Here is a 25,842-nt window from a genome sequence, read left to right on the forward strand (position 1 = left end):
GAGTTGCATTTGTGGTGATTGCTACATTGGAGAAACAAAACGTCATGTTGCTGATCGTGTCCGCGAGCACAAGTCAGATCTGAAACACGGCAGAACTGATTCTTCGGCCGTTGCCGATCATTGCTACAACTCGGCGGGCTCTCATGAAATTGTCTTTTCCGAGACCAAGGTTCTCTGCAAACCTCCGGGCTACCATCAAAGGTTTGTACACGAAGCCATACAAATATACAAACACAGACATAATTTCAACCGTGATGATGGGTACAAACTCAGTAATCACTGGAAAGATGTTATTAACCACGCAAAAAAAAAGACTTAATTACACTTTTTGGACCATCTTATCTGACAGGCACTATTTTAATTTACTTCACCGAGTGTTAACATCCCCAGTGTTTAACAGTAATCTCTTCATTGTTCTTTGATCACCGCTCGCCCTCCGTCCCGACACATTTCCATTCATTGTGTTGAGCACTACGTGATGTCTTTGATCACCGCTCGCCCTCCGTCCCGGCGCGTCTCCATTCATTGTGTTGAGCACTGCGTGCAGTCTTTGATCGCCGCTCGCCCTCCGTCCCGACACGTCTCCATTCATTGTGTTGAGCACTACGTGCAGTCTTTGATCACCGCTCCTCCTCCCTCCCGATACGTTTCCATTCATTGGCTACCACAGCCTGATGAGCTCTCCATCCCCCTCTCCACCTCCCTTCAACTTGCTTATAAGGGATTACATCTTGGATCATTGCTTCACTTGATGCAGCTAATTCGGCTGTGACGGTCCCACCTGATGACGGAGACTTGTGTTGCCTCCGAAACGTCGTGAATTTTATTTTTTTGTTTTGTTTTATTTTACTTTCATTAATTTTAATGTTTTACCTACGTGACTTTACCGAAAAAACCTAAGAATATGAATCATTGCAGTCACGAAAGCTTCAAATCTAGAATTAATATAGTATCGTAATTGTATAGTCAATATACAGCAGTGTGATATACATTAGGGTGGGTAGAATAACACATAGTGCAATATTACAATGTATATAGCAATACAGTATATAATTTAATGTTGGGTTTGTCTATGGCAGTATATAGTACGGTGTAGACTCGTGTGATGTAAGAGAATAAAGTTTAGATGGAAGCACATTATATTTTTTACGACGTAGAATTGTAATGTATTACTTACTGTTAGTAACTCAGCTTATTGTAAAGTATATTTAGTATACTAATGATACTATGTAGTTTATACTTTAGTTGTTTACGTGGTGGTTTTAGTTACTGCAGCTACATACTATTAACACTCCTTCCCTTTATTAATGCTACCCCTATCCCCTCCCTTTGATGCTGTTAATCCTGCATAATGCACGGGCATAAGTAGTGCTATTCACATACCTGCATTTCCCATATCCCTTCCCTTTGATGCTGCTAATCCTGCATAATGCACGGGCATGAGTAGTACTAATCACATACCTGCATTTCCCATAAATATGCTAAATGCCTTTGATATGCATATTCTTTTGTCAAGGCGCCCTTTTCCCCCCTTCCATATATATGCTCCAAGCACGTGTGCTGTTTCATTCAGACGCTGTCGCCTCGACAGACCTGTTTTTCACCTGAGGACGGCTGCTTGCGTTGTGGCCGAAACGTCGTGAGAATTGTTTTATTTTTATTATTTTATTACTTCCCTTCTACGTGACTTTACCGAAAGAACCAAGAAGATGAATCCCTGCAGTCACGAAAGCTTTAAATCGAAATGTTTCATCTTGCCAGTTAAAGCACACTGAGCTATTAACTTGTTTTTCAGAAGCGTCCCGGCCACAAATTATATCTCAACGAAGTGGCTTGTCCTGTGGAAATGTATAGCAAAATAATCTTATCTAAATGTATTTATATCCACGCGACCACGGGGAGAACATGCAAACTTCAAATATACAGGCACCACGACCAACATCACACCACCGTGGCACCCCTTAAATAAATACAGCATACGTTCAAATTGCATGAGTAAATCAATTCCTAGGCTTGGGAAAGGCAGTAAAACATCAAAAACAGCCCCAGACCACAAAAAGACAGTCCCTCACTAAAATGTGTACATTAAAATGTAACTATCAATACGTTATTAAGAGGATAGCGGAGATTTACCAATGATGATGTTATGGATGAACCGGGCCTAATGTATATTTATTTTAGCATCAAGTGATGTTTGAGCAAACTCCTGCTGCTGAAAACTCCGTGCTGGTGGTGGCTGACCCAGGTGCAACATCTTCTCAGCTGTTGAGACGTTGGAAAGCAAGAACCAGTGGTGACATCACCGCGCTTATTCACAATGGTGACGTCACCGTTGGTAACAAGTGCCGTCACCCGCGTCGTTAACGACAGCGACGTCACCACGCCGGTGACCGCGGTGACGTCACCGCGTCGGTAACGACAGGGCAACGTCGCCACGCTGGTACGGAATCAACGAAGCGCGGTGACGTCGGCGTGTTGGGTTAACCACGCGCGTGCGCAGTAAGCGGCTGTGTTGGGCGCTGTCGCGACGGCGGCGTCGCTTCTTGGGCTCGGCTCGCGGGGTTCGTGCGAAGAGGCGAGAGCGGAGAGAGCGTGGACAGAGAGGGAGTTGGCGAGAGAGAGCGGCAATGAAGACTCTCACGAAGAAGCTGGTGCTGGCGCGGGCGCGCGCAGGCGACTTGTCCAGCGTCCGCAAGCTCAACTGCTGGTGAGCGAGGGGACGGGGCTCGGTTGCCATGGCGACGATGGCGGCGAGGGGGCGGGAAAGAGGAGGACGGGGGGCGGGAAGGAGGGGGGCGGGAAGGAAGGGGGCGGGAAGAAGGGGGGGGGGCGGGAAGGAGGGGGGGGGAAGGAGGGGGGGGCGGGGCGGGAAGCAGGGGGGGGCGGGGCGGGAAGGAGGGGGGGGCGGGAAGGAGGCGGGCGGGAAGGAGGGGGACGGGAAGGAGGGGGTCGGGAAGGAGGGGGGCGGGGGGGAAGTGGAGGGGAATAGGGGGGGGGAATAGTGGGGGCGGGATAGTGGGGGGGGATAGTGGGGTGAGGTGGAGGGTGGAATAGCGGGGGGAGGTGGAGGGAGGAATATGGGGGGAGGTGGTTGGGGGGGATAGTGGGGGAAGGTGGAGGGGGGGATAGCGGAGGGAGGTGGAGGGGGGTAGCGGTGGCAGGTAGAGGGATAGCGGGGGGAGGTGGAGAGGGGGGAATAGTGGGGGGGGGGGGGGGGAGTTGGAGAGGGGGGAATAGTGGGGGGGGGGAGGTGGAGGGAGGATAGTAGGGGGAGGTGAAGAGGGGGTGATAGTGGGTGGAGGGGGGATAGCGGGGGGAGGTGGAGGGGGGGTAGTGTGTGGAGGGGGGGGGGGGTAGTGTGTGGAGGGGGGGATAGTGGGGGGGGGGGAGGTGGAGGGGGGGAATAGTGGGGGGAGGTGGAGAAAGGGGGATGGTGGAGGGAAGTGGAGAAGGATTAGTGGGGGGAGGGGGGGATAGTGGGGGAGGTGGATGGGGGGTGGATAGTGGGGGAGGTGTAGAGTTGGGGGGGGGGTAGAGAGTGGGGGGGTGGAAAGTAGGGGGGGTGGCTTGGCCAGGCGCTAGGGGGTGTACACAGAGATGTGGACAAGTATTATTCACGATTATTCGTCTCCATATCGGTTACTCAACATAAGCAATAGTTTTATTTTTACACATCCCATCAGCCACACTTTTTCTGAGATTGCATAATTTCAGCAGCATTGGTGCAACACGAGACACAACTCTGGACCACATTCATTGTCTCATCTGAAGAATGTTCAGGCTCTCTTCAACCAATGCCACTGATCTGCCTGCCAGATGTTTACAGACAAGGGACGCCCTCTGAGATATGGGTCCTATTACTGGTAGGAACGAAGTGGACCAGACCACCAATAGATTAATGTGTCCGTCCGTCCGTCTGTGTATCAACATCGCCCCCTACTGCAAACACTTGGCATGACCCTGTCCGACAAGATGGCCGCCCGCTCCCCCTGCGATCTGTGAAATAAACAAGATGGCCGTCGCTTCCGGCGCCTCACGGCGAAACTTTAAACTTCGCTTCAAATTTACTTTACTGAAACGCAGCACGTTTTAAAAAAAAATTACTTTACTGAAACGCAGCACGTTTTTTTAACACAGAGACAAGAAACATTTATTAACACAGAGACGAGATACATTTAATCGCCTTATTTGTGCACGAAAAGCACGGCGCGATGCCTAGTGCGGCAGGCTTCGCGAGGCCTAGTGCGGCTGGCTTTGCGAGGCCTACTGTGGAAAAGGCATCGCGAGGCCTACTGCAGAGAAGGCTTCGCGAGGCCTAGTGCAGAAGGCTTCGCTAGGTCTACTGCAGAGAAGGCTTCGCGAGGCCTAGTGCAGCAGGCTTCGCGAGGCCTAGTGCGGCAGGCTTCGCGAGGCCTACTGCAGAGAAGGCATCGCGAGGCCTACTGCAGAGAAGGCTTCGCGAGGCCTACTGCAGAGAAGGCTTCGCGAGGCCTACTGCAGGGAAGGCTTCGCGAGGCCTACTGCAGAGAAGGCTTCGCGAGGCCTAGTGCAGAAGGCTTCGCTAGGTCTACTGCAGAGAAGGCTTCGCGAGGCCTAGTGCGGCAGGCTTCGCGAGGCCTACTGCAGAGAAGGCATCGCGAGGCCTACTGCAGAGAAGGCTTCGCGAGGCCTACTGCAGAGAAGGCATCGCGAGGCCTACTGCAGAGAAGGCCTCGCGAGGCCTAGTGCGGCAGGCTTCGCGAGGCCTACTGCAGAGAAGGCATCGCGAGGCCTACTGCAGAGAAGGCTTCGCGAGGCCTACTGCAGAGAAGGCTTCACGAGGCCTACTGCAGGGAAGGCTTCGCGAGGCCTACTGCAGAGAAGGCTTCGCGAGGCCTAGTGCAGAAGGCTTCGCTAGGTCTACTGCAGAGAAGGCTTCGCGAGGCCTAGTGCGGCAGGCTTCGCGAGGCCTACTGCAGAGAAGGCATCGCGAGGCCTACTGCAGAGAAGGCATCGCGAGGCCTACTGCAGAGAAGGCTTCGCGAGACCTACTGCAAGGAAGGCTTCGCGAGGCCTACTGCAGAGGCTTCGCGAGGCCTAGTGCAGAAGGCTTCGCTAAGTCTACTGCAGAAGGTGGTGGTCGGGGTGGTGGGGTGGTGGTGGTGGGGTTGGGTGGTGGTGGGTGGTGGTGGGGGGGTGGTGAGGGCTGGTGGGAGGGGTGGTGTTGAGGGTGGTGTTGGGGGGTCTTTAAATCTCACAGCGTTTCTTGTCAAAACAAACACTTTTAATTAACGTTACACTAGAATACAGTAATTTTTTTCTTTAACTCCTCTATACCCGGTCGATATCCCTGTACCGGTACTAAGTATTATTCCTACCAGCCCACCCCGCAGGGTCCTGTTACTGGTGAAGTATTGGAAATGACGGCAGGAAACTCCTTGACGGGTAACACACTTTTTATTAAATCTTGACTTGTCACGATACAACGTGTGGTCTCTATTCTTCTGACTGCACACTTCACTTAGCTCGTGTAGACTCTCTGCCTCTGGCTACACTCTTCACTTAGCTCGTGTAGACTCTATGCCTCTGGCTACACTCTTCACTTAGCTCGTGTAGACTCTGTGCCCCTGGCTACACACGCATCACTCGTCTCGTGTAGACCCTATGCCTCTGGCTACACACGCATCACTCGTCTCGTGTAGACCCTATGCCTCTGGCTACACACGCATCACTCGTCTCGTGTAGACCCTATGCCTCTGGCTACACACACATCACTCGTCTCGTGTAGACCCTATGCCTCTGGCTACACACACTGCATGCTCACCCTACACTCCGCCTCTGGGTTACACAGAGTCCCGGTCCCCACAGGACAGCGGGACTGGGTACCGCAGGGCCCTATCTCTTCCTCTCCGTCTTCAGTCTTCGCTGGTTACACTCTCCCCGTACGCCTGTGTGCATCACCTTATATAGTCCCTCCTCACGGGAGACGGAGCGGATGCGGACCTCGACGTGAGCATCACTCCTTAGTTAACCAATCACGACGCGCTATCTCTACGATCCGTTTTCCCCCAGCGCGTGTTTCCACTCGTCAACCAATCACGCCGCGCTGCCACCCGATCACTCCCTCTCAAGCGCGTCACCGGCACACAGCCAATCAGCACCACATAACCCACAACCCCGCGCTGACCCCTGATCCTTCACCGTCAGCGCGCGTCACCACACACACAGCCAATCACTACGCGCTGGCACCCGATCCCTACCCCAGCGCGTATCACCACTACATCACCCCCTCCCACATAGCTCGCAGCCGGCCCGGCTGCTAACCAACAACACAACACAACGTTAACACAACAAAAACCCCACCCCCCAGTGTGCCCCGTAACGCAACAACAACAACACAACAGCAACCTATGTACAAATTGACAACTAATACAAGAAAAGTCAACAACAACACACACAACACCTCGATAAGAAGCTATGTACAGCCCGACGAACAACACAATAAAAGCGATTTCCAGAAAATGAACGTGCCCAGCGTCTCCGTGACTAAACGCAGTGACGAGGCGCTCCAGCTTCCTCGACTCCTCACATGGTAGGTCATAAAAAGTAGCGCGACCTGGCGCGAGTCCGTCTGGCCGGTCCGTCATATGGGACGGGACGCTGACGACCGTCCGGTGGCTCCGGCTGCTCTAGACGGCGCGGATCGGCCCTGAAAGGACCGGCCCCGCCGCGAAGATCCGGCCGCCGGTGGTCGGCAGCTGTCAGTTCCGAGACACCTGGGAGGAGATCAGGCGGAAACATGTGAGGATCAGGCAGAGACATTTCCCCCTTTGGGTCGTCGGTCACGTCACATGCTCGGCCCTCACGACACAAGGGGAGGCCATATGGAGGCGAGAACGGTTTCAGTCGGGAGGGGTGGACGTACCATCGTCGCTTTCCCCATTTTATCTGAACGCACTGGGGACGTGCAACACGCACGACCTCCACGGGTCCCCGCCATGGCTTCAACAATTTAGGCGACGTAGCCAACGGTGCCTGAGGGCAATACAGCCAGGCCCTGTCACCTGGTTTCCAGTCGTGCACGGACACCTTCCGTGCACGCAACCGCTCGTTTGCAATTTGGCGAGCCCGCGAATTAAGCCGTGCGGCCTCCCTTGCCTTTGTCAGCTTATGAATATTAAATTTAATATGTTCTGCCAATTTTGAATTAGGTCGTGGTGCGGACAGGCCAAGCTGCGTTTCCATGGGCGGGTCGGCTTCCCGACCGTACATCAGATAGAACGGGGAAAATCCCGTCGCTGCATGGGGGGCCATTCTATACGCGGCGAGGACCCCCGGGACCTGCAGGTCCCAATCAACATGTGCCTCACACACCTGCTGGCACAGCATAGAAGTCAAAGTCTTGTGGAGTCTCTCCACCATCCCGTCCGTCTGCGGGTGGTACGGGGAGGTACGCACCTTCTTAGTACCCAACAGATCGCACACCTCTTGCAGCAATTTACTTGAAAAATTTTTCCCTTGGTCGGTCAGCAAGCGTTCGGGAGCCCCCTTGTCCAGGACGTAGCCCTGGACAAAGGCGTCCGTCACAGCCGCCGCCGACTGGTTGGCGAGTGGCCACGCCATAGGCCACCGGGTAAAATATTCGACCCCCACCAACAGGTACTTATTACCCCTAGGCGTGACTGGAAAGGGCCCCAGAATATCGAGCGCAACGAGCTCGTTAGTGCGCGAGACTTGAATAGATTGCAGCGGTGGATTAGCTGCCACGGGCGGTGGTTTTCGCCTGGCGCACTCAACGCATCCCTTCAGAATATTCACCACGTAACTTCCCATCCCCGGCCAATAATAGTCACGCTGAAGCAGGGCAAGCGTTTTGTTTACTCCTAAATGCAAGAGGCGTTCGTGTGCGGCCAAAACAACTTTCCCCCTCACAGCGGAAGGCACCACAAGTGCATGCCGCAGGGACAAACTGTCCCATCTCATTAACATGCCTTGTTTAAGTACGTAGGAGCCAGTTCGCTCCTGGTCCTCTTTGGGACCCCCCGCCCTGCGGCGCAATGCTAGCAGGGAGCTGTCCGCCATTTGGAGACGGCCTCACTCACTCAGCAACAGTGAGAGCAGCGAGTCCTGACCCTGAGAGGTAGCGGGGACATCCCCGATTGGTGCGCCCGCGGTCACAGCCAATGCCCCCATATCTTCCACAACCGGCGGTTTACAGCGCGCCGATCCCGATAGACACGCACATTTCTGACAAGGCAACAATCGCGACAGGGCATCGGCATTTGTGTGTCGCAACCCCTTACGGTATGTAGTCGTGAACTGATAGTCCTGGAGGACTTCCAACCACCGTGACAATTGGCCCGAGGGTTGGGCGACCCTCAATGAATATTGTAGCGCCGCGTGGTCCGTCCGGACCGTAAAGTGACGACCATAGAGATACGGTCCTGAACTGTTGTACAAAAAAAACAATGGCAAGCAGTTCGCGACGGGTGACGCAGTAGCGCTGCTCCGCCGGAGACAACACCCTGCTACCATAAGCGACCACCCTTTCGACTCCCCCAACAACTTGGGATAGCACCCCCCCAATGCCCGTGTTGCTAGCATCCGTATCTAGCAAGAAGGGACTCGCAAAATCCGGATAGCGCAAGGGTGGGGCACCCACCAAGGCGTCCCGGAGTGAGCAGAACGCGGCCTCCTCCTCCGGTCCCCATCGGAACTTCACTCCTTTCGCCGTTAGAGCGTGCAAGGGTTTTGCAATAGTGGCGAAGTGCTCAACGAATCGGCGGTAATACGAAGCAAAACCGATGAAACTGCGCACGTCCGAAACTGACGTGGGTGTCGGCCATGAACTGACACAGTCCGTCTTCGCGGGATCGGTAGAGATCCCCGAAGAGTCGACAATGTGACCCAAGTATCTAACGGACTTACGAAAAAGGTGGCATTTGGCCGGTTTAAATTTTAATTTAGCCGATCGCATTCGTAAGAACACCCCTCTCAATCGCTGGAGGTGTTCCTCAAATGTTTTACTGAAAACAATGACATCGTCAAGGTAAATCAAGCACGTATCCCATTGCAAGCCCGACAAAACCAACTCCATAAGGCGCTGAAACGTCGCTGGAGAGGAGTGAAGTCCCATGGGTAACTGGTTAAACTGGAACAGGCCCCCTGGAATCCGAAATGCCGTCTTAGGTTTAGACTCTTCATCGAGTGGCAACTGCCAGAATCCCGATAATAAATCAATAGTCGAAAAATATCGCGCACCAGACAATGCATCGAGGGACTCGTCCATCCTGGGGAGCGGATACGCGTCAGCCACAGAGATCTTATTCAGGCGACGGAAATCTACGCAAAATCGCAAGGACCCGTCCTGCTTCTTAACCAGCACAATAGGTGCTCCCCAAGGACTGGAGGAAGGCGAAATAATGTCGGCTTCTAGCATATCGTTAACGGCCGACTGAACATGTTCCTTCTCAGCAGGACTCAGTCGGAAGGGATTTAGCCTGACCGGTGCCGCATCGCCCGTGTCAATGTGGTGGCGTAACAAATCCGTGCACCCAATGTCATACTTATGTTTACTGAACACATCAGAAAATTCCATTAGCAACTCGCGCAGCGCACCCAACTGTACCGCTGACAAATCGTCCGAGTCCGCGCACAGCGAATGGACCCATTCAAGGTCCTCCCTCGGTTCAATGTTCTGCGTGGGGCTCGGATCAACCTGCGCAACCAGCCGCTCATCCGCAGGGACCCGTGCCGCGTGAGCCAGCACGGTGCCCTGCTGAATGACGGCTGGCCGCGACCCAGCGTTTAAAACCATCACAAACGGATCCTTGTCAGCTCGAACCAAAGTGTGAGCCACCGACAAATCGACCCCCCCGACAGCTCTGTTAGAAGGACCCAAAAGCATGCCTTGTTCCGAAGTCCCCCCCACCCATGGTTTCCGCAACCGGAGGGGAATTAACATCTGTGAACCCGGGGGCACGTGCACGGTCTGTGTCGCCAACGCTTGTATCGTAGCGCACGCCGTCCGAATTTCAGTAGGGTTCGTCAAAAATGAAATACGGCGACCCGATGGTAGTTCAATGCAACGCTGATCGATGAGAATTTTAATGGGCATCTTAGCCAAAAAATCAGTGCCCAATAGACAAGGAACCGCCAAAGAAGACGAAACGAAAACGGGTCCCGACAATTTGATATCTCCAATGCAAATGGACGCCCTAATCTGACCGATAATGCCCAACGATCCCCCATTAGCGGCGTAAAATGGCACATCCACTGGGAGCAGCGGACGGCATTGGACGGGGAGAATGTTGTAAATGAGGTCCGATATAATAGTCGCCGACGCCCCCGTGTCCACTAACACCCTGACCTCGACCCCATCAATAGATCCCGTAACGACGGATGAACCCGCTGAAGCAGCCACAATTCTGTGCCCCAACTCCGACCATTCAATGTCTCCCCGGTCCCGGCCGAACCCCCCTCGCCGAACCGAATCCCCGAACCCTAACCGGCCCTCCTCCGCCGCACCGCGACGGCCCATGCGTGTCGAGTATGTGGGCCGAGCATGTGAGGTGCCGCGACTTGCCGGGGTTTGTAGGGATGACTTGGGGCCTTGGTCGTCGTCCAGCCGAGATCCCATGGCGCGCTGACGTGGAGCGCGGCAACCGGACGCCACGTGGCCCCGGAGGCCGCAGTTATAACACGTGATGAGGGTCGTCGGAGATCTCGGTTGCTCCAGCTTGCGGGCCGATCGCAGAGGCGAACGACCCCCCGACCTCCAGTCCCCTGGTCGTCCCGCGGTGAACGCCTCCTCTCGTGGGCTGACGACTTGGGGTTCGGTGATCACCGGACCCGGAGCTGAGGCCACGGCAGCGTTGCAGACGACCCCCTGTTTGCGTTGAAGGACCTCGTGCGCTTGTATACTCGTAGCGACCCGCAAGGAAGAAATATCGATCTCGTCGGCCGTGTTGATGGGGACCCCCAGGTCCTGCGCCAACTTAAGCAGCTGCTCCAAAACCATCGCATCCTGGCCCTCCTCGTCCATACGAGGGAATGCGGCATCGGCGAGAGCCAGCAACGCCGTGCGATAGGCGAGCGCGGTCTCCGTGTCCGCCTTCCGCCTTACATAAAAATGATGGCGACACGCCGAGGGAGGTCCGTAGACCTTGGCCATGAGACCCAGCGCTGCCTTAAGCGTGGAGCGGTCCGACCTCCGTGCGGACATGAAGGCCGCGAGCGCGTTGTCGTCCAACATGTCAGGCAGTGCCCGCAGCGCCGTAGCGTCGGACCAGGCGGACATCTCCTGATGCGCCAAAAACCTGCGCTGAAATTGGCCCCAGTCCCCGCCTTCCGCCTTGAAGGCTGACAATGCGGGAAGGCGCTGTTGAAAAATGAAGTCGTCCTCTGCCTCGTGGTTCCTTTCCGCCGCCCCGTCGGTGTGTAAGATGGCGGCCCCAGTGGCGGGTGTCTGATGGCGGTTCGCAGCGCGCGTTGATGACGTAAGCGGGTGCGCTTGGAGAACCGCCGCCACGTGGCGGTCGCCGTTCCCGCCAAAAGTCGGCGCAGATGAAATGGCGGGAATCGCCAAGTCATTTTGGCGGGAATCTGCGGGGCGACCCTGTAGAATGTCCGCCGCCGTCCCCGCTCCAGCCGACGAGCTGATTTCCGCCAGGATGGACGCGGCGGCGAGCAGCAGCTCCGCCAGACGGGAGTGCGCCTCGCGGAGCACGGCATCGGTCCCCAGTCGCTCATCCGGCGCCGTCGGCGGATCTTGCAGCGTGGGCCATTCTTCGTCCTCACCCCCCGATGGCAGCTGGCCCGAGTCGTCAAGGTTATCCTCGCGGTCAATCCCGTGGGTCCGACGGGTCTTCCTTGTATCCATGCTTGGAAGACTGTTTCACTTCTGACGCCAGTTGAAGTATGGGAAATGACGGCAGGAAACTCCTTGACGGGTAACACACTTTTTATTAAATCTTGACTTGTCACGATACAACGTGTGGTCTCTATTCTTCTGACTGCACACTTCACTTAGCTCGTGTAGACTCTCTGCCTCTGGCTACACTCTTCACTTAGCTCGTGTAGACTCTATGCCTCTGGCTACACTCTTCACTTAGCTCGTGTAGACTCTGTGCCCCTGGCTACACACGCATCACTCGTCTCGTGTAGACCCTATGCCTCTGGCTACACACGCATCACTCGTCTCGTGTAGACCCTATGCCTCTGGCTACACACGCATCACTCGTCTCGTGTAGACCCTATGCCTCTGGCTACACACACATCACTCGTCTCGTGTAGACCCTATGCCTCTGGCTACACACACTGCATGCTCACCCTACACTCCGCCTCTGGGTTACACAGAGTCCCGGTCCCCACAGGACAGCGGGACTGGGTACCGCAGGGCCCTATCTCTTCCTCTCCGTCTTCAGTCTTCGCTGGTTACACTCTCCCCGTACGCCTGTGTGCATCACCTTATATAGTCCCTCCTCACGGGAGACGGAGCGGATGCGGACCTCGACGTGAGCATCGCTCCTTAGTTAACCAATCACGACGCGCTATCTCTACGATCCGTTTTCCCCCAGCGCGTGTTCCCACTCGTCAACCAATCACGCCGCGCTGCCACCCGATCACTCCCTCTCAAGCGCGTCACCGGCACACAGCCAATCAGCACCACATAACCCACGACCCCACGCTGACCCCTGATCCTTCACCGTCAGCGCGCGTCACCACACACACAGCCAATCACTACGCGCTGGCACTCGATCCCTACCCCAGCACGTATCACCACTACACTGGTAGGAACGAAGTGGACCAGACCACCAATAGATTAATGTGTCCGTCCGTCTGTCCGTCAACATCGCCCCCTACTGCAAACACTTGGCATGACCCTACAAAAACCTTTAGACTCAGTGACGCTATCCTGGTAGCAACATCGCCCCCTACTGCAAACACTTGGCATGACCCTACAAAAACCTTTAGACTCAGTGACGCTATCCTGGCTAAACAAGTGTAACATTCCCTTATAATTCCCTCAGATAGCTTTTAATTAAAACATTTAAATTAATTAGGCTTTCCTGGCTAAACACGTGTAACATTCCCTTATAATTCCCTGAGATAGCTTTTAATTAAAACTTTGAAAATAAATAAAAAACTCACAGCGCCCTAATAATTCCCTGAGATAGCTTTTAATTAAAACTTTGAAATTAAATAAAAAAAAACTCACAGCGCCCTAAAGCCTACAGCTAGGCCTAAAGCCTAGAACTAGGCCTGAAACTCTCCCTTCGTATCGTACCCCCGCGTGTGTGAAAGGGAGTTATGTTTAACAATGTTACATTCCCTCATGTTTTTAAATAGAAACATCTAAATTTAAAGCTTTTGCATAAATCATTAAAACATTTAAATTAAAAATTAACTCACAGCGCCCTAAAGCCTACAGCTAGGCCTAAAGCCTAGAACTAGGCCTCAATCTCTCCCTTCGTATCGTTCGATTAGGTGTAGCAACATCGCCCCCTACTGCAAACACTTGGCAGGACCCTACAAAAACATTTTGACTCAGTGGGGCTTTCTTGGCTTAACAAGTGTAATAATACATTATGTTTATATTCTTTGGTTATTCGTTCTTACCAGCCCACCCCGCAGGGTCCTGTTACAATACATAAAATAACCACGCATTGTTTAACAGCAATCGGTCACTGGTTCAGAAAGCAAGGAATTTAACCGTTCCCAGGGAAATGTTGGTAATGAATCCACCGATTGGTAACGCGCGAACGTCGAAAGGCCACGGCGGCCCACGACACTGCGTTGAACCTTTGCCTAAAGAAGGGAGCTCTCGACATGGTGCTTGGTCGACTCTTCCACGTTGAGTAGACGTGTTGGCAGAGGCGGGAGAACCCACACTTTATCCCACCACGCCTGCCAGTGAGTGGAGTGTATTGAGAGCGAGCGATATACAATATATTTACATTTTGTGCGCAAAGCAGGGAGCTGAGCACCTACAGCTGACATTTACAACCCCTGGGGTGTCTGGACAAAAAAGGAAACAATATCTTAGGAACAATATCGCTGATGTGCTGGTGCCTGTGGACAGTTAGCATGTAAGGGTTGTGGATCAGAGGTTTCCCATTATAAATTCCATATGAAGCTGCTACCTTGGTTGCATGCGACTTGCATTGATGTTGTCACCTCAACTGCACCTACCCGCCTTTCCCCGAAATACGGCCCCAGTGGTTTATGCTGTTGTTTCAAAGGTTCTAATTTCATGTTGGGTTTTAATGATGGCGCTTTGAGTGGAGAGATTTGTGCCAGAATGGCACGACGCCACGCATGTAAACCAAAATAAAATGTACTTGACTTGCTCCACAGGAATTGCTGCATTATCTGTGGTGAGTGCTATTCATGGTTGTGAAGTCACGTAGGTAGAAAACATTAGAAGAGATCACAACGTTTCGATCGCAACACAAGCGGTCGTCCTCAGGCAGAAAAAATAACAGCAGTATGAAACGTCGTGATCTATTATTATTTTTTCAATCTACGTGACTTTACCGAAAGAACCAAAGAGTATGGATTCCTGCAGTAACGTAAGCTTAAAATCAAGAATGTCTTTTAACACTGTGTTTTCCTTTTACCCCATCCAGGGGAAGTGAACTTTCAGATGTAAGTATAGTGCTATGCACGTTTAATAATGCCACTAGTTTTGTAGAGTAAATGTAACGATGTGAGCGTTAACAGTTCAGAATGATAAATCAATTAATGTGTATAGATTGTCCAGACTGGATAGTGTTGTTTGCATAACAATGTGTATGCCCTTTTGTGTGTGTGTCTCAGGTGTCCATATTTCGGCAAATGCCGAATATTGAAGTTTTAACATTAAGGTAAGATTAAAAAAATATATACCATACCATTTTACAAGTAAATATTCCGTAGAAAACTAACACGTTGCATATTCCGAAATTATGAATATTAACAATTACACTTTCACTTATCTTTGTACATATAGAGGAAGTAATATAATCATTCATTTTTACTCCGATTTAACTAAATATTTATTGGAAGTCAAATTTCCCAAACCTAAGCAGAAGATCACATGGCTCAACACACCACAATGCACGAGTTTGTTATGCACACCTTTACCCCAGTTTCATAATTTCACTTCTGAAAGTACCCATCGAAAGGTGCATCTGTATATGGATATGTAATGAAAACAAACTATCATGCGGTTATTGCTTACATCGCAAGTCGATCGATTTCAAATTGCCATGTTGCACATCTTGCAGTGTGAACAATATTGACACGCTGAAGGACTTCAAAGAATGCGTGGGCCTGCGGGAGCTCTACCTGCGCAGAAATGCAGTCGTCAGCCTGGCAGAGCTGTGGCACCTCAAAACCCTGCCTCATCTGCGTGTGCTCTGGCTGGCTGATAACCCTTGCTGTGGGACCGACCCCCACCACTATCGTATGTGTGTGCTGCGGAATCTGCCTGGTCTGCACAAGCTGGATAACCAGGGTACGCAACCAAAACCCTTATTTTTTAAACCTACCGAGATGGCTGGGGATGGCTCAGGGGGCTAATCCCGAATGACAGCGCTGATATACCCACGCTGGGACATGCAGTCAATGTCCAGACAGCCAGGTTCTCAAGTGTAGCAAGCAATAGTCTCGGCCCAGTTACCAATGACTGCCGAGTTAAAATGTTTTTGGTGATGGAAGAGACCCGAGAAGTAGTTTCTGTGATATCACCTTACAGAGGCCGTTATAATATGGTGTGATGTCCAACTTCTTTCAATGAGAGTTTTGAATGGACATTCCCTTGCCTCATGATCTCATCTTAACGGAATGTATGTAGCACCTTAATGAAGGCGTTTAACAAATAATTAACAATGGTACAGCGTGTGAATGTAATGGTGGAGATGAGGTGAATGAAATAGATGAGAGGAAGTAATAGGCAAATATTCAATGCGTGAATTTGATTAAATTTACAGGAAATGATGAATGGATTGATTGAATGGATAATAAGTGATAGCCATGTAATGAGAATATGAAGAGGGAAAAGTAACGGTGCTGGTTATGAGGGGGAGATTAAGGGGTCATGGTGTGAGCTCGGGAAAATAAGGGAGTTGAGTACAGAGATGATACTAGTGAGCGAAGGTGACTGCTTAATGTGGAGGGGAAGTTTGTTCCAGTGAAGGGGGACAATAAGAGAAAGAGCGAAAGCATGTCTTGAGCACAGGGAGAAGAGGAAGAGAGACAGCAAAGATTGAGAACATAGCGGGCGAGAAGCTACGTAGATGTGACGCCAATGACAACGCTGTCGTTATCAAAGTAACCACGAAAATACAGATCCAGATCAGTGAAGGGGTCAGCTGTGTCAAGTCCGCACCATTGATGCATATTGCCCACTACATTAAATACTTTCTTCTGTTGGGGACCACTCATTGTAGTTTAAAAAACACAATGTAATCCTTTGAAACGATTGCACACAACATCCTTGAGGATTCGTAAAAAAAAAGATTAATCGAATGTAATATTTATGGTCCACGTTTCAGCTGTCACAGAGGAAGAACTGGCTCAAGCACAGAAGGAAGGGGAGGATATCACATCACCAAATCCAGCACAGGTGCAGGATGAGCTTCTGAAGTCAAATGATCACATCAGCCAGTCTGGAGATGGAACCAACGAGAGCCTCACTGAAGCAGACACGGATCCCATCAACTTCAGCCTCATAGAAACAAAGTAAGATTCCCATTGGATATTGTTTGCCTTGGCGCTAATTAGATATTTTTTGACTGGGAATATCCATAAAGGACACATTCCCAAACATATGATCGGCAGGGTGGCCCAGTGCTAACACTTGCGCGTCATGGCAAGGGCCTGAATTCGATACCCGACTTGGGCATCGTTCTGCGTGGAGTTTGGAAGTTCTCCCGTGTTTTACATGGGATTCCTCCTTGTTCTTCCAGTTTCCACCAATATCTAACAAAACATACAATGTAACTGGCATTGGTTACATACCAGTTACTACATTTTGGATTACACACAGGAACAGTGCCTTTAGATGCAACAAAATCTTGATTTAAAGCTTGCGTGACTGCAGGAATTCATATTCTTGGGTCTTTCGGTAAAGTCACGTAGATAGGTTCAAAGAAAATAATCAAAAATAACAGAAAACTTCGACGTTTCGATCGCAACACAAGCAGTCGTTGCGATCAGAACGTCGTAGTTTTCTTTTATTTTATTTGAACCTATCTACGTGACTTTACCGAAAGACCCAAGAATATAGATGCAACAACTTGATAGGACCCGGAAAAAGAGTTGAGACTCGGTGATGCTTACCTGGTTAAATGCATGTAACAATGATAAAATATGGCGTGTCCCTCTTAATATTTTGCTTTGTTCTGCAGTAAAATACGACAACAGCTTGGCATGAAGCTTCTACCTATTGACAAGTACTCCTGCTCCAACTCTTCTCCAGTAAAAATCCCTTCCAAAGTGGGTCCCTCCATATGCCACACATTCACTCGATTATCATTAGTTGCACAGATACCAACGTTGTTTGTGAAGTGATCGGTGAGCCCTCTCAATTATTTTCCGTAAAAATTACTTTCTCTTTCGATTGTACTCTCGCAAGCCTCGTCTTGTCATTTGCCTTGCCTTTGTCTCTATAACTGTATTCCATCGACTGCAAGGCACAAATCCTCCCCCCCCAATGGCGGAGCCAGGATTTTCAGGTGGGGGGGGGGGGCAACCCCTCCAGCAATGAATAATGATAGGAGTTGTTAGTAAGTAAGGACTTGTCCCTTGCTTGTTATTTGACTCGTGTGCGGCGATGGCGCACACAATCGATCGCGGGTCGAATTCGAACCGTGTGATCGACATCGCGCTCGCTGAAGGTGAATGCCTTCAGGGAAGTCGTGTACTGTATACGCAACTGCGCACAATTCTGAGTCACTTAGAACTGCTTTGCCGTTACTTATTGCCAATTATGGACTCAGACTATTGTCCTATCATCTCATAGAATCGCTGGCACATAATATCCTACACAGTGGCAGTGGGGGTCGCAAAATGCCGAATTATTACTAATAAACCACAATGATCCGATGAAAATTAGGGATTTCGATCGGATCATTGGGGGGGCACGTGCCACCCCCCCCCCCCCCACTGTATTTTTATAGTAGGTGAGACCACATTTGTACAACTTTGTTGGCACCAGGCACAAGTTTGCTTTGCGTCTTTTTGGAGTGTTTTTTATCATCGGTAGAATACAGTTTATCACCCGTCTTGTATCTTTTGGTGAGTGGAGCATCATGGAGAGTGTGATTGTTTTTATTCTATTGTACCTTAATTCACGGCTGCCCTTTTGTAGAATGCCAATGTGCTGAGCGCTGTGCTCCTGCTGGTGAAGGAACTGGACTTGGAGGGATTGCAGATAATCCACAAGACAATTGAATGTCGACTGCAGCTTCTACAGAGCAAGCTCACCAACTGAAAATAACCACACCACGTGCTAAATGGGTGGGGAGTGTTTGTATATTTAAATATTTCAACATAACATGTTAAAAATTAAGATGAACATTGCAGATGTTTAGAGTACTTATGTGTAATCCCACATTTTTATATTTTAAGACTACTGAATTGTACTGCAGAAGGCTATCATGAGCTATGCAGTATGGTACTAGGGTCATGGTTTTGAGAGCTGCATACAAGCATCACATGCCGCTGCGCTATGCATTACTGTGATGTGTGCTGTGTAAACTATCATGCACCATTAACTACATCTCATTTAGTATACATTTTTGCATGGAACTATTGTTGATATATGATCTATATTAATGAATGTCAAGAGCTTATATTTTAATTTACATGGAAAATTCTAATTCTATGTGCAACTCACGACAACTGTTGTGAGCAATTGCACATTCTAAATGCAACTATGAACCACATACTTTAGGTGAATCTATGTGCAGTGATTGTAATAATGCAACTCCAAAGAACCTCATGATTTTGTGCCATAAGAATACTCTAAATGGGTGTTTTTTATTTGTTGTACATATGAAAATGTTAATGTTACCAACTGATTGGCAACAACACGAATGTTGGATTTGAGCGATATAAAAAAAGTTCATGTGCAGCAATGTTATCTTACAAGATTTTTCTTATCCAGCTTTTGGTACCATCAACATATTCCGAGGACCTTTCGACTGTTTCTTCTCGTGTTGGATATAAATAACTGGGCTTAATTAGGGTTGAGCGACTTGAAGAAAATCAATCCACTTTTACAGTGGGTTGTACTACTTGTTGAGGTTATGACGAAGAAGCCTAACAAATATAAAGCTGATAGGTTGGAGTGATCGTAAGCCCAACAGCAAAAAGAGATTCTTGCAAAGCCACTTGCCTATGACATGTAGTTGGTTTTGGAATCCCATTATCATCTGTGAGCCTTTCAGTGTTGTTAGTGTTCATGAACATTCTCGACAACACGTTTTAGAATAGAAATTGCACTTTCATTTCACCTTGGTTCACAAGTGTGTAAATGCATGCCATGTGAAAAGTACATTTCAATGTTGAAATGATAAAAAAAATGTCAAATAAAAAATGTCCAGCAAGGTTAAATGGGTGTTATTATATTTACAAACCACATGCCATAAAACGTCACGCACTCGGATATAAGTTTGAAGGTGATGGAGAGGGTGGTTTCATCTGCAATTCACCAGCTTGGGGACAAAGCAATTGAACGGCTAAATTACTTAAAACTGAATCCGTAATACTACCTGTACATAAGCTTTACGAAAGAATAAGTGAGCTCTACCACATCCCAAGACTTTGCACAAGACCAGGATTCAATGTATATCCTGACCGAGAGAAATCACTGGAAACTGCACTTCATTAAAAAAATTACTGGTCCCACCACTCTCCCTTTGCAAATCAAGTGACACTTTCAATGTCAACGGCACCTCTCAGGAGCTCATTAACCACAATAAACTTAATTGGTAACAGCAGTGGTTACTTGGTTGTTCGATCAGGAGTTAACAAGCGTACAGATGTAATAACCAGATTCTTTTCTAGTAGTAATGTTTATTGCTCTTAGGCTATGTAAATTGAACTTCTTTGGCACTGTATGTAGTAGCTAAGCTAGTTTATTTGAGGTGTGGGGGAAGGACAACAAACTAAACAGCAGTTTTAAAGAAATTAGTTTTCAATCTAGATTTAAAAGTTCATAGCTCCAGTGGCTTCCGAATACCGGGTGATGCCGAGACAGGTGAATGGGTGTTATCGGTGCCGAAGCTTGCGATCAAAACGATCCATTCAGTGGACACTGAGCGTGTTCATCGGGTAAAATAAGTACTGTATTGAATGTATGCGAGCACAGTCTACTCATCTATTTATGAAGTGGCAGCTGGCCAGGCAGTTCCAGGTTTGCTGTGGCAGACCCCACTAGTAGAACACAGCACACGAATGACCAGCACTAACGTGCACCAGGGAGCAGCAACAGCAGAAGAAATGCACGGTACCAGCAGCATGCCCCACTCCTTAACTTGCCCAGCCAACGCCATAGCCTGTTAGTCGTTCTCGGTACCGAGTAATCGTGACCTCGATAATGATTCCACTCTACGTGTAAATATGGACCTAAGGGTTAATCGAAGCAAACCAAAAGCAATCTAAAGTTTAATTAGAATGTTGGAGACTTTAATGAGCAACACAATAATTATACCTGCGGCAGTTGCTCAATGCAAATATTAATCACAGTGATGACACAAACGACTTGAGAGTGGAATGGAATGCTTACGAAAATCTGAATTTGATGAAGAGCAATATACCAATAATTTTCCTTAAGAAGCACGTTTTTCAATCAGTGCATGTTTCCTGATATTTTTATCCATGAAATATAATAAATTGGAATCGTTTGAATTAAAGTTATCTGAAGAGGTCTCAAAAGTAGTTCTGTGAAATCTAATTGCATGGGTAATGCACTGCTTTGCAAGAGTTATAAACGGACATGAGATGCAACCGACGGCACAAAACTGGGAGAACTATTTCAAGGTCAAATGAAACAAAACAGGTCATGTTTGAGAACAGAATGCAAGCAACATGAATGAGACTTCAAACTTGGTCCATTTGCAGTAATTTATTAAACAGTCTCACGACAGCACCATCCCAGGCCCCACCACGGTGCCCCTGTGGGACTCAGCAGAGTGCTTAACGAATCAACACACTGCCAAACACGCACAGTGATTCTCGACAAAGAACCTTAACCACTGGTCCTTTGGATGAGAACATGTAATTAATGTCATATTTAACAAGAACAAATATTTACCTAGAAAAGTAACACTAAGTCTCGAAACACTTCACGAGGATCCTGCATTGGGATGGTGGCCACTTTCTCACGAATGAGTGGCACTTGTAAAGAAACTGAGTGCCCAGATCTGCACGGATTCACCCCCTGGCCACCTCACATCCTCCCACCTACAAAACCAGACTCCACCCGGCTTAACTTTCAAGATCCGGTGAGATTTAGCACATTCAGGAGGATTTGGTTGGAGGCTACCAGCATGAAAAGCAATACAAATGAGATGATGGTAAAACAGCATAACAAATAACTATTAAATTTAATTGGAACCCCCAAAGTGGTAGAAATCACCTGATGGTGGCAGTGGGGATGAGTTGTTAGATGACTCATGACTTTAAATCCAAACTGAAATTGAATTTCCATCAAACTTGGAAACGTAAAATAAACGTGAAAACAATGAATGACAACTCATGAAATCAATCAACTCATTAATTTTGTATTGTGGGCTTAGTGCTGCTGGCTCAACAGGGTCCCTGTCCCACTCTCTGGGTCTGGGTTAGTGGTGATAATTTGGTAACTGGGTAAGAAAAACCAGCATCTTTAAGCCAAGAAATGCTGTAGCCAAGAGGGGGAGACATCAAGCGATCTCCTTTAACATGCAAATAACACGTGTGATCCACTGTTTTTCCACTTTTAACATGCCTGGCTTCTCTGCAAAACTGCTACACCTCAGGGCCTTTGCTGGTCAGAAACCTCAGCCTTTCCTAAGGGCGCACACCCCATCTGGCCTTGAATGGTGGTCGCAAGCGGCGGTGGTGCCTGAATCTGCGCTAAAATCACATTTGCTTCCACGGTTAACTCCGCACCCCGGCCTTGAGCGGCCGACCCGAGCGGGTCCACCGCTCGACCTTCGACCGCGGATGCCTGCCCCAAGAGGGAGCTCTGCGGCTTCAGCGTGAGCGCCTGGCCACGCGCGATCTGCGTCAGGGCCTTGCCCAGGGCCTGTCCCTGCACGCCGGGCAGCCGCACAATGTGGTGCGTCCCCGCAGGAGAGGCCTGCAGCAGGAACCCTGAAGGGTGCGGGCGTCCGAGTGCCACCTGTTGCTGCAGCTGGGCCAGTGTGGGGGCCGGCGACTTCTGGCCCCCTGAAGAGCGGCTCGCGGTGGCCGGTAGTGACACGACAATGAACTTGTGAGGGGCTGCGCCGGGCGCTCCGGACGACGCCAGCTTCACCAGCGTGGGGGAGGTGGTGGTGTGGCACGAAGCCGCAGAGGACGTGACCGACACCAGCGACAGAACCTGCGGGGAAAACATGAGGAGCTGGGTGGCTTGCCGTACTCACGGTCGATGTTTGGGGAAAACGGAGCCAGCACCACTGAGATCCTGGTTTGAGGTCAGATGATTGAACTGTGCTCTCAAGTGAAGTGTGTTGCTTTTACCCTGCTAGGTCACTAATGACTGCACGACTAATTTGATTTGTCCCAGACTGAGGACCAAAACGTGTGATCATGAATACAGGGCATAAGAACAGGTGTCGCCTTGTGTGGATAATCAGACCTAATGAGGCCTGGGTCTGTTCGATGTCACCATGTAGTGCATCCTTTGCTGCGAGATTTATGGACGTGTTTATCTGTTTCATTAAATAATTCCAAAAGCACAATTACAGTCATTACTGACGAAACTGAGTCCACTAGTCCACTGCACTCAATACCCTCAATTTAATCATGGGTGGCTAAACCTGCATCCAAAGCAAGGACCTCAGCGGTAGCTGGCTCGGTGCTCTGACACACGTCCATGATGAACCTGCTGAGCCATCCGTCCACCTCTAATTACAGCCCTTCGGCTTGCACCTTCCTCCAATTTGTTTCTCAAACCCAAACAAAGTATCCAGAAAGGGAAAGGGGGCAAGCGCCACTCACCTGTGGTACAGTGACCGCCGTCGCTGCCGTGCTGCTGGACACTGCCATGAGCTGCTTGGCTGGCGCCGGTGGTGGTGGTGGCGGCGACGGGGATAGGAGCCGCTCTTTTAAGACCCCGTCGGCCATCGCTGGTTTGGCCACCGCCCAGCACCGTGCCTCGAGGGAGGCAGCGCCGGCACTCGCCGACGGGGGACCCGGCGCCGATGGCGTCGCCAACGTGGGGAGCGCTCGGCCGGACGGGGGCCCTGCCACTGCCGCTGGTGCCGCGGGTGCCATTGTCGTGGATCTGGCGGGGGTGGGCGGCAGTCGTGGAACGCCGCTGGGGGCCGCGGGGCCCTGGGCGGCGACGCTGGCTGGGACGGCGCTTTGAGCTCCCACCGTGCTCCGCTAGCGGACGGCACACGGAGAGGGGCGCATAATGACCGTGTGTGAACAAAGACGCAGAGGAACTTGGAGAACGCAAAATACAAGCCGCAGAGGACCTTAGACTTGTATACAATAGGAAAGTCTGTTTTTATATACAACAGTCAAGTGTTTTTCTTGGATAGTCTTGCCATGAGGACCTCGTGTCTGTCCCCCTCTCATTCTTTGTTTCTACATCTGTCTAGGTGTCCCTCTTAGAGAGACTCTGTGTGCATCTCGCTCCATTTCTATCTCTGCACCTCTGCGCGTCTCTTCCTTTGTGTTTCAGGCCCTAAGTTTCCTGCACTAGTAACAGAGCCCTCTTCACGTTCAGCCTGTTGACATCCCCGGGGAACACACAAGAAACCAATCTAATTCTAATTTATATTTAGAGTGCCTTCACTAAGTACCCCTCACTTCACTAAAGGCACTCTCTGATATAGCTTACAAAGCGGTGACAGAATGGAATGATGCAGATGGCAGGGGCATACAACAATTGTGGAATGAGTGATAGCCAAAGAGGGATACTTAGGGATCACGAAATGGTAGGGGAGGGACGGGAAGAAGTGGAGGGGTGAGGGATGAGAATGGGCAATAGAGAAGAGATGAGGCTTTAAGAGAGAAATAGGAGGTCAAGGAAGGAGACAGCTGAATATACAGAGATAGTATTGAGTATGGGCAGTGTTGAGTCTATGGGCACTGTTGAGTCTATGGGCAGTGTTATGGGCAGTGTTATGGGCAGTGTTAGTCTATGGGCAGTGCTGCTTAATAAACAGGGCAAGTTCATTCCAGTGGAGGGGTGCAAGGAGGGAGAAGGAGCGAAGATGGGATTGGGCACAGGGAAAAGGAGGGACAGAAGAGAGAGAAGGAGAGAAGACTGGGAAAGAAGGGGACAAGACGTGGAGTGGGAGCAGAGCGGACACCCCCGGACTCATGACAGCACCCTCTGACCTGTGCTTGCAAGGAAAGCGTGGAGCGCAGGGCGAGCGAGCGAGCGCGCAGCACGTGCTCACACAGCGCGGGGCCCAGCCAGCCATAGTCGTCGCAGTACGCGGGCACCACGTCTGGCACCGCGCGCTGCTGCGCCAGCACCGGTGCGCAGTGCTTCTGTTGGGCAGCGGGCGTAGGGGGGCAGGGGGAGCAGATGAGAGGGTAGCAAAGGGACAAGACAGACAAAGGCAAGCCCCAACATTAATGTGCAAGTAACTCATCATTCACATCAATTATTATGATGACAATGACGATGATGACGATGATGACAGTGATGATACATGTAGGATGACAGGGTGGCACGTCGGCAACACTTGTGATTCACAGCAAAAAGGCCCTGGGTTCGATTCTCAACTCTGGCACCTTTGTGTGGAGTCTGTATGTTTTCCCCCTGTTCTGCATGGGTTTCTTACGGATTCTCCAGTTTCCTCCCATAGCTCAAAAAACACTTACAATGTAACTGGTATTGGCCAAAAACTTTCAATGGTAATAATTACCTACCAAGCGCTCAATGGGGATCACACACAGCAGCAACATTGTCCCTGAACTGTGAAAACTTGGCAGGACCCTCCTGCAAAAATTGTCTAGAGACTCACTGAGACCTTGCTGGGTAAACAAGTGTAAAATCGAATTGGTGGACAATATACGTTTACAAAAAATATGCACATAATGGTCAGAATAAACCAGACGGCAGCAAGATGGACCGTGTGGTCCATAAAACCACAGCAGTGCAACCAAAATAAAACGAACAAGAAAGTCACATTATTAGTTCTGTCGGTAAAGTCACGTAGATAGAAAATAAATAAATAAAAGTTTATGAAAATAATAAAAGTAAAAAAAAACACCACGTTTCGATCGCAACACAAGCGGTCTTCTTTAGGCGAAGAGAAAAGAGGGGGCAAGCCTCCAAATGAAACTGCTTATAAGAGCTTTCAAAGTGAGCAAAGCTGTGCGGCGTAAACAGCACGGGCGGGGCAGCCAGCGCAAATGTAGGAGCAAAGCACCAGAAGTACAGGTGTAGTGTCTTGTAAAATCACTCAGTCAGACATGTTGTTACAGGTCACCTGCTTACACTTTGTTACTCTATTCAGTTGTAGACACTCCTGTCTCTGTCTATACGGTCACTTTTGTTAACTAACTTCCCCTATTTACTTTACACCTCGCTAACCTGCCTGCGGCAGCTCTTCCTCTCAGCAGCTCCGCACTCACAGCTCTGCACACAGCAGCTCCCGCTCGCGGTAGCTCCGCACTCGAGGCTCCGCAACTCAGCAGTGC

General features: G+C 50.1%; 2 protein-coding genes across 2 annotated transcripts in view; one reads left to right on the forward strand and one right to left on the reverse strand.

Moving 5' to 3' along the window:
- The first annotated feature begins 2,484 nt into the window (after window positions 1-2,484).
- CFAP410 (cilia and flagella associated protein 410) lies at window positions 2,485-19,569 on the forward strand. The gene is made up of 7 exons (XM_078872269.1): window positions 2,485-2,707; window positions 14,610-14,628; window positions 14,800-14,846; window positions 15,249-15,478; window positions 16,518-16,704; window positions 17,373-17,460; window positions 18,335-19,569. The coding sequence occupies exons 1-7, from the start codon at window positions 2,628-2,630 to the stop codon at window positions 18,455-18,457; spliced, it is 774 nt and encodes a 257-aa protein (XP_078728395.1). The 5' UTR covers window positions 2,485-2,627; the 3' UTR covers window positions 18,458-19,569.
- A 2,416-nt stretch (window positions 19,570-21,985) lies between these two features.
- Window positions 21,986-25,842, reverse strand: part of LOC144937332 (transcription initiation factor TFIID subunit 6-like) — a 34,177-nt gene continuing 30,320 nt past the window's right edge. Inside the window, exons 12-14 of the mRNA XM_078864700.1 lie at window positions 24,529-24,684; window positions 23,176-23,562; window positions 21,986-22,555 (exon numbers count right to left, since the gene is read on the reverse strand). Of these exons, the coding sequence (XP_078720826.1) occupies window positions 21,986-22,555; window positions 23,176-23,562; window positions 24,529-24,684 (1,113 nt within the window). The remainder of the gene's footprint in view (window positions 22,556-23,175; window positions 23,563-24,528; window positions 24,685-25,842) is intronic.

This window comes from Lampetra fluviatilis, chromosome 2, assembly GCF_964198595.1.
Source record: "Lampetra fluviatilis chromosome 2, kcLamFluv1.1, whole genome shotgun sequence".
Taxonomy (NCBI): Eukaryota; Metazoa; Chordata; class Hyperoartia; order Petromyzontiformes; family Petromyzontidae; genus Lampetra; species Lampetra fluviatilis.

What these genes read in the sequence shown, in the direction of transcription:
- CFAP410 (XM_078872269.1), top strand. Translation starts at nt 2,628, where the DNA reads ATGAAGACTCTCACGAAGAAGCTGGTGCTGGCGCGGGCGCGCGCAGGC. An exon ending in ATTGAAGTTTTAACATTAAG is followed by an intron (nt 14,847 to 15,248) that starts GTAAGATTAAAA and finishes CACATCTTGCAG; the next exon opens with TGTGAACAATATTGACACGC. An exon ending in CAGTAAAAATCCCTTCCAAA is followed by an intron (nt 17,461 to 18,334) that starts GTGGGTCCCTCC and finishes GCCCTTTTGTAG; the next exon opens with AATGCCAATGTGCTGAGCGC.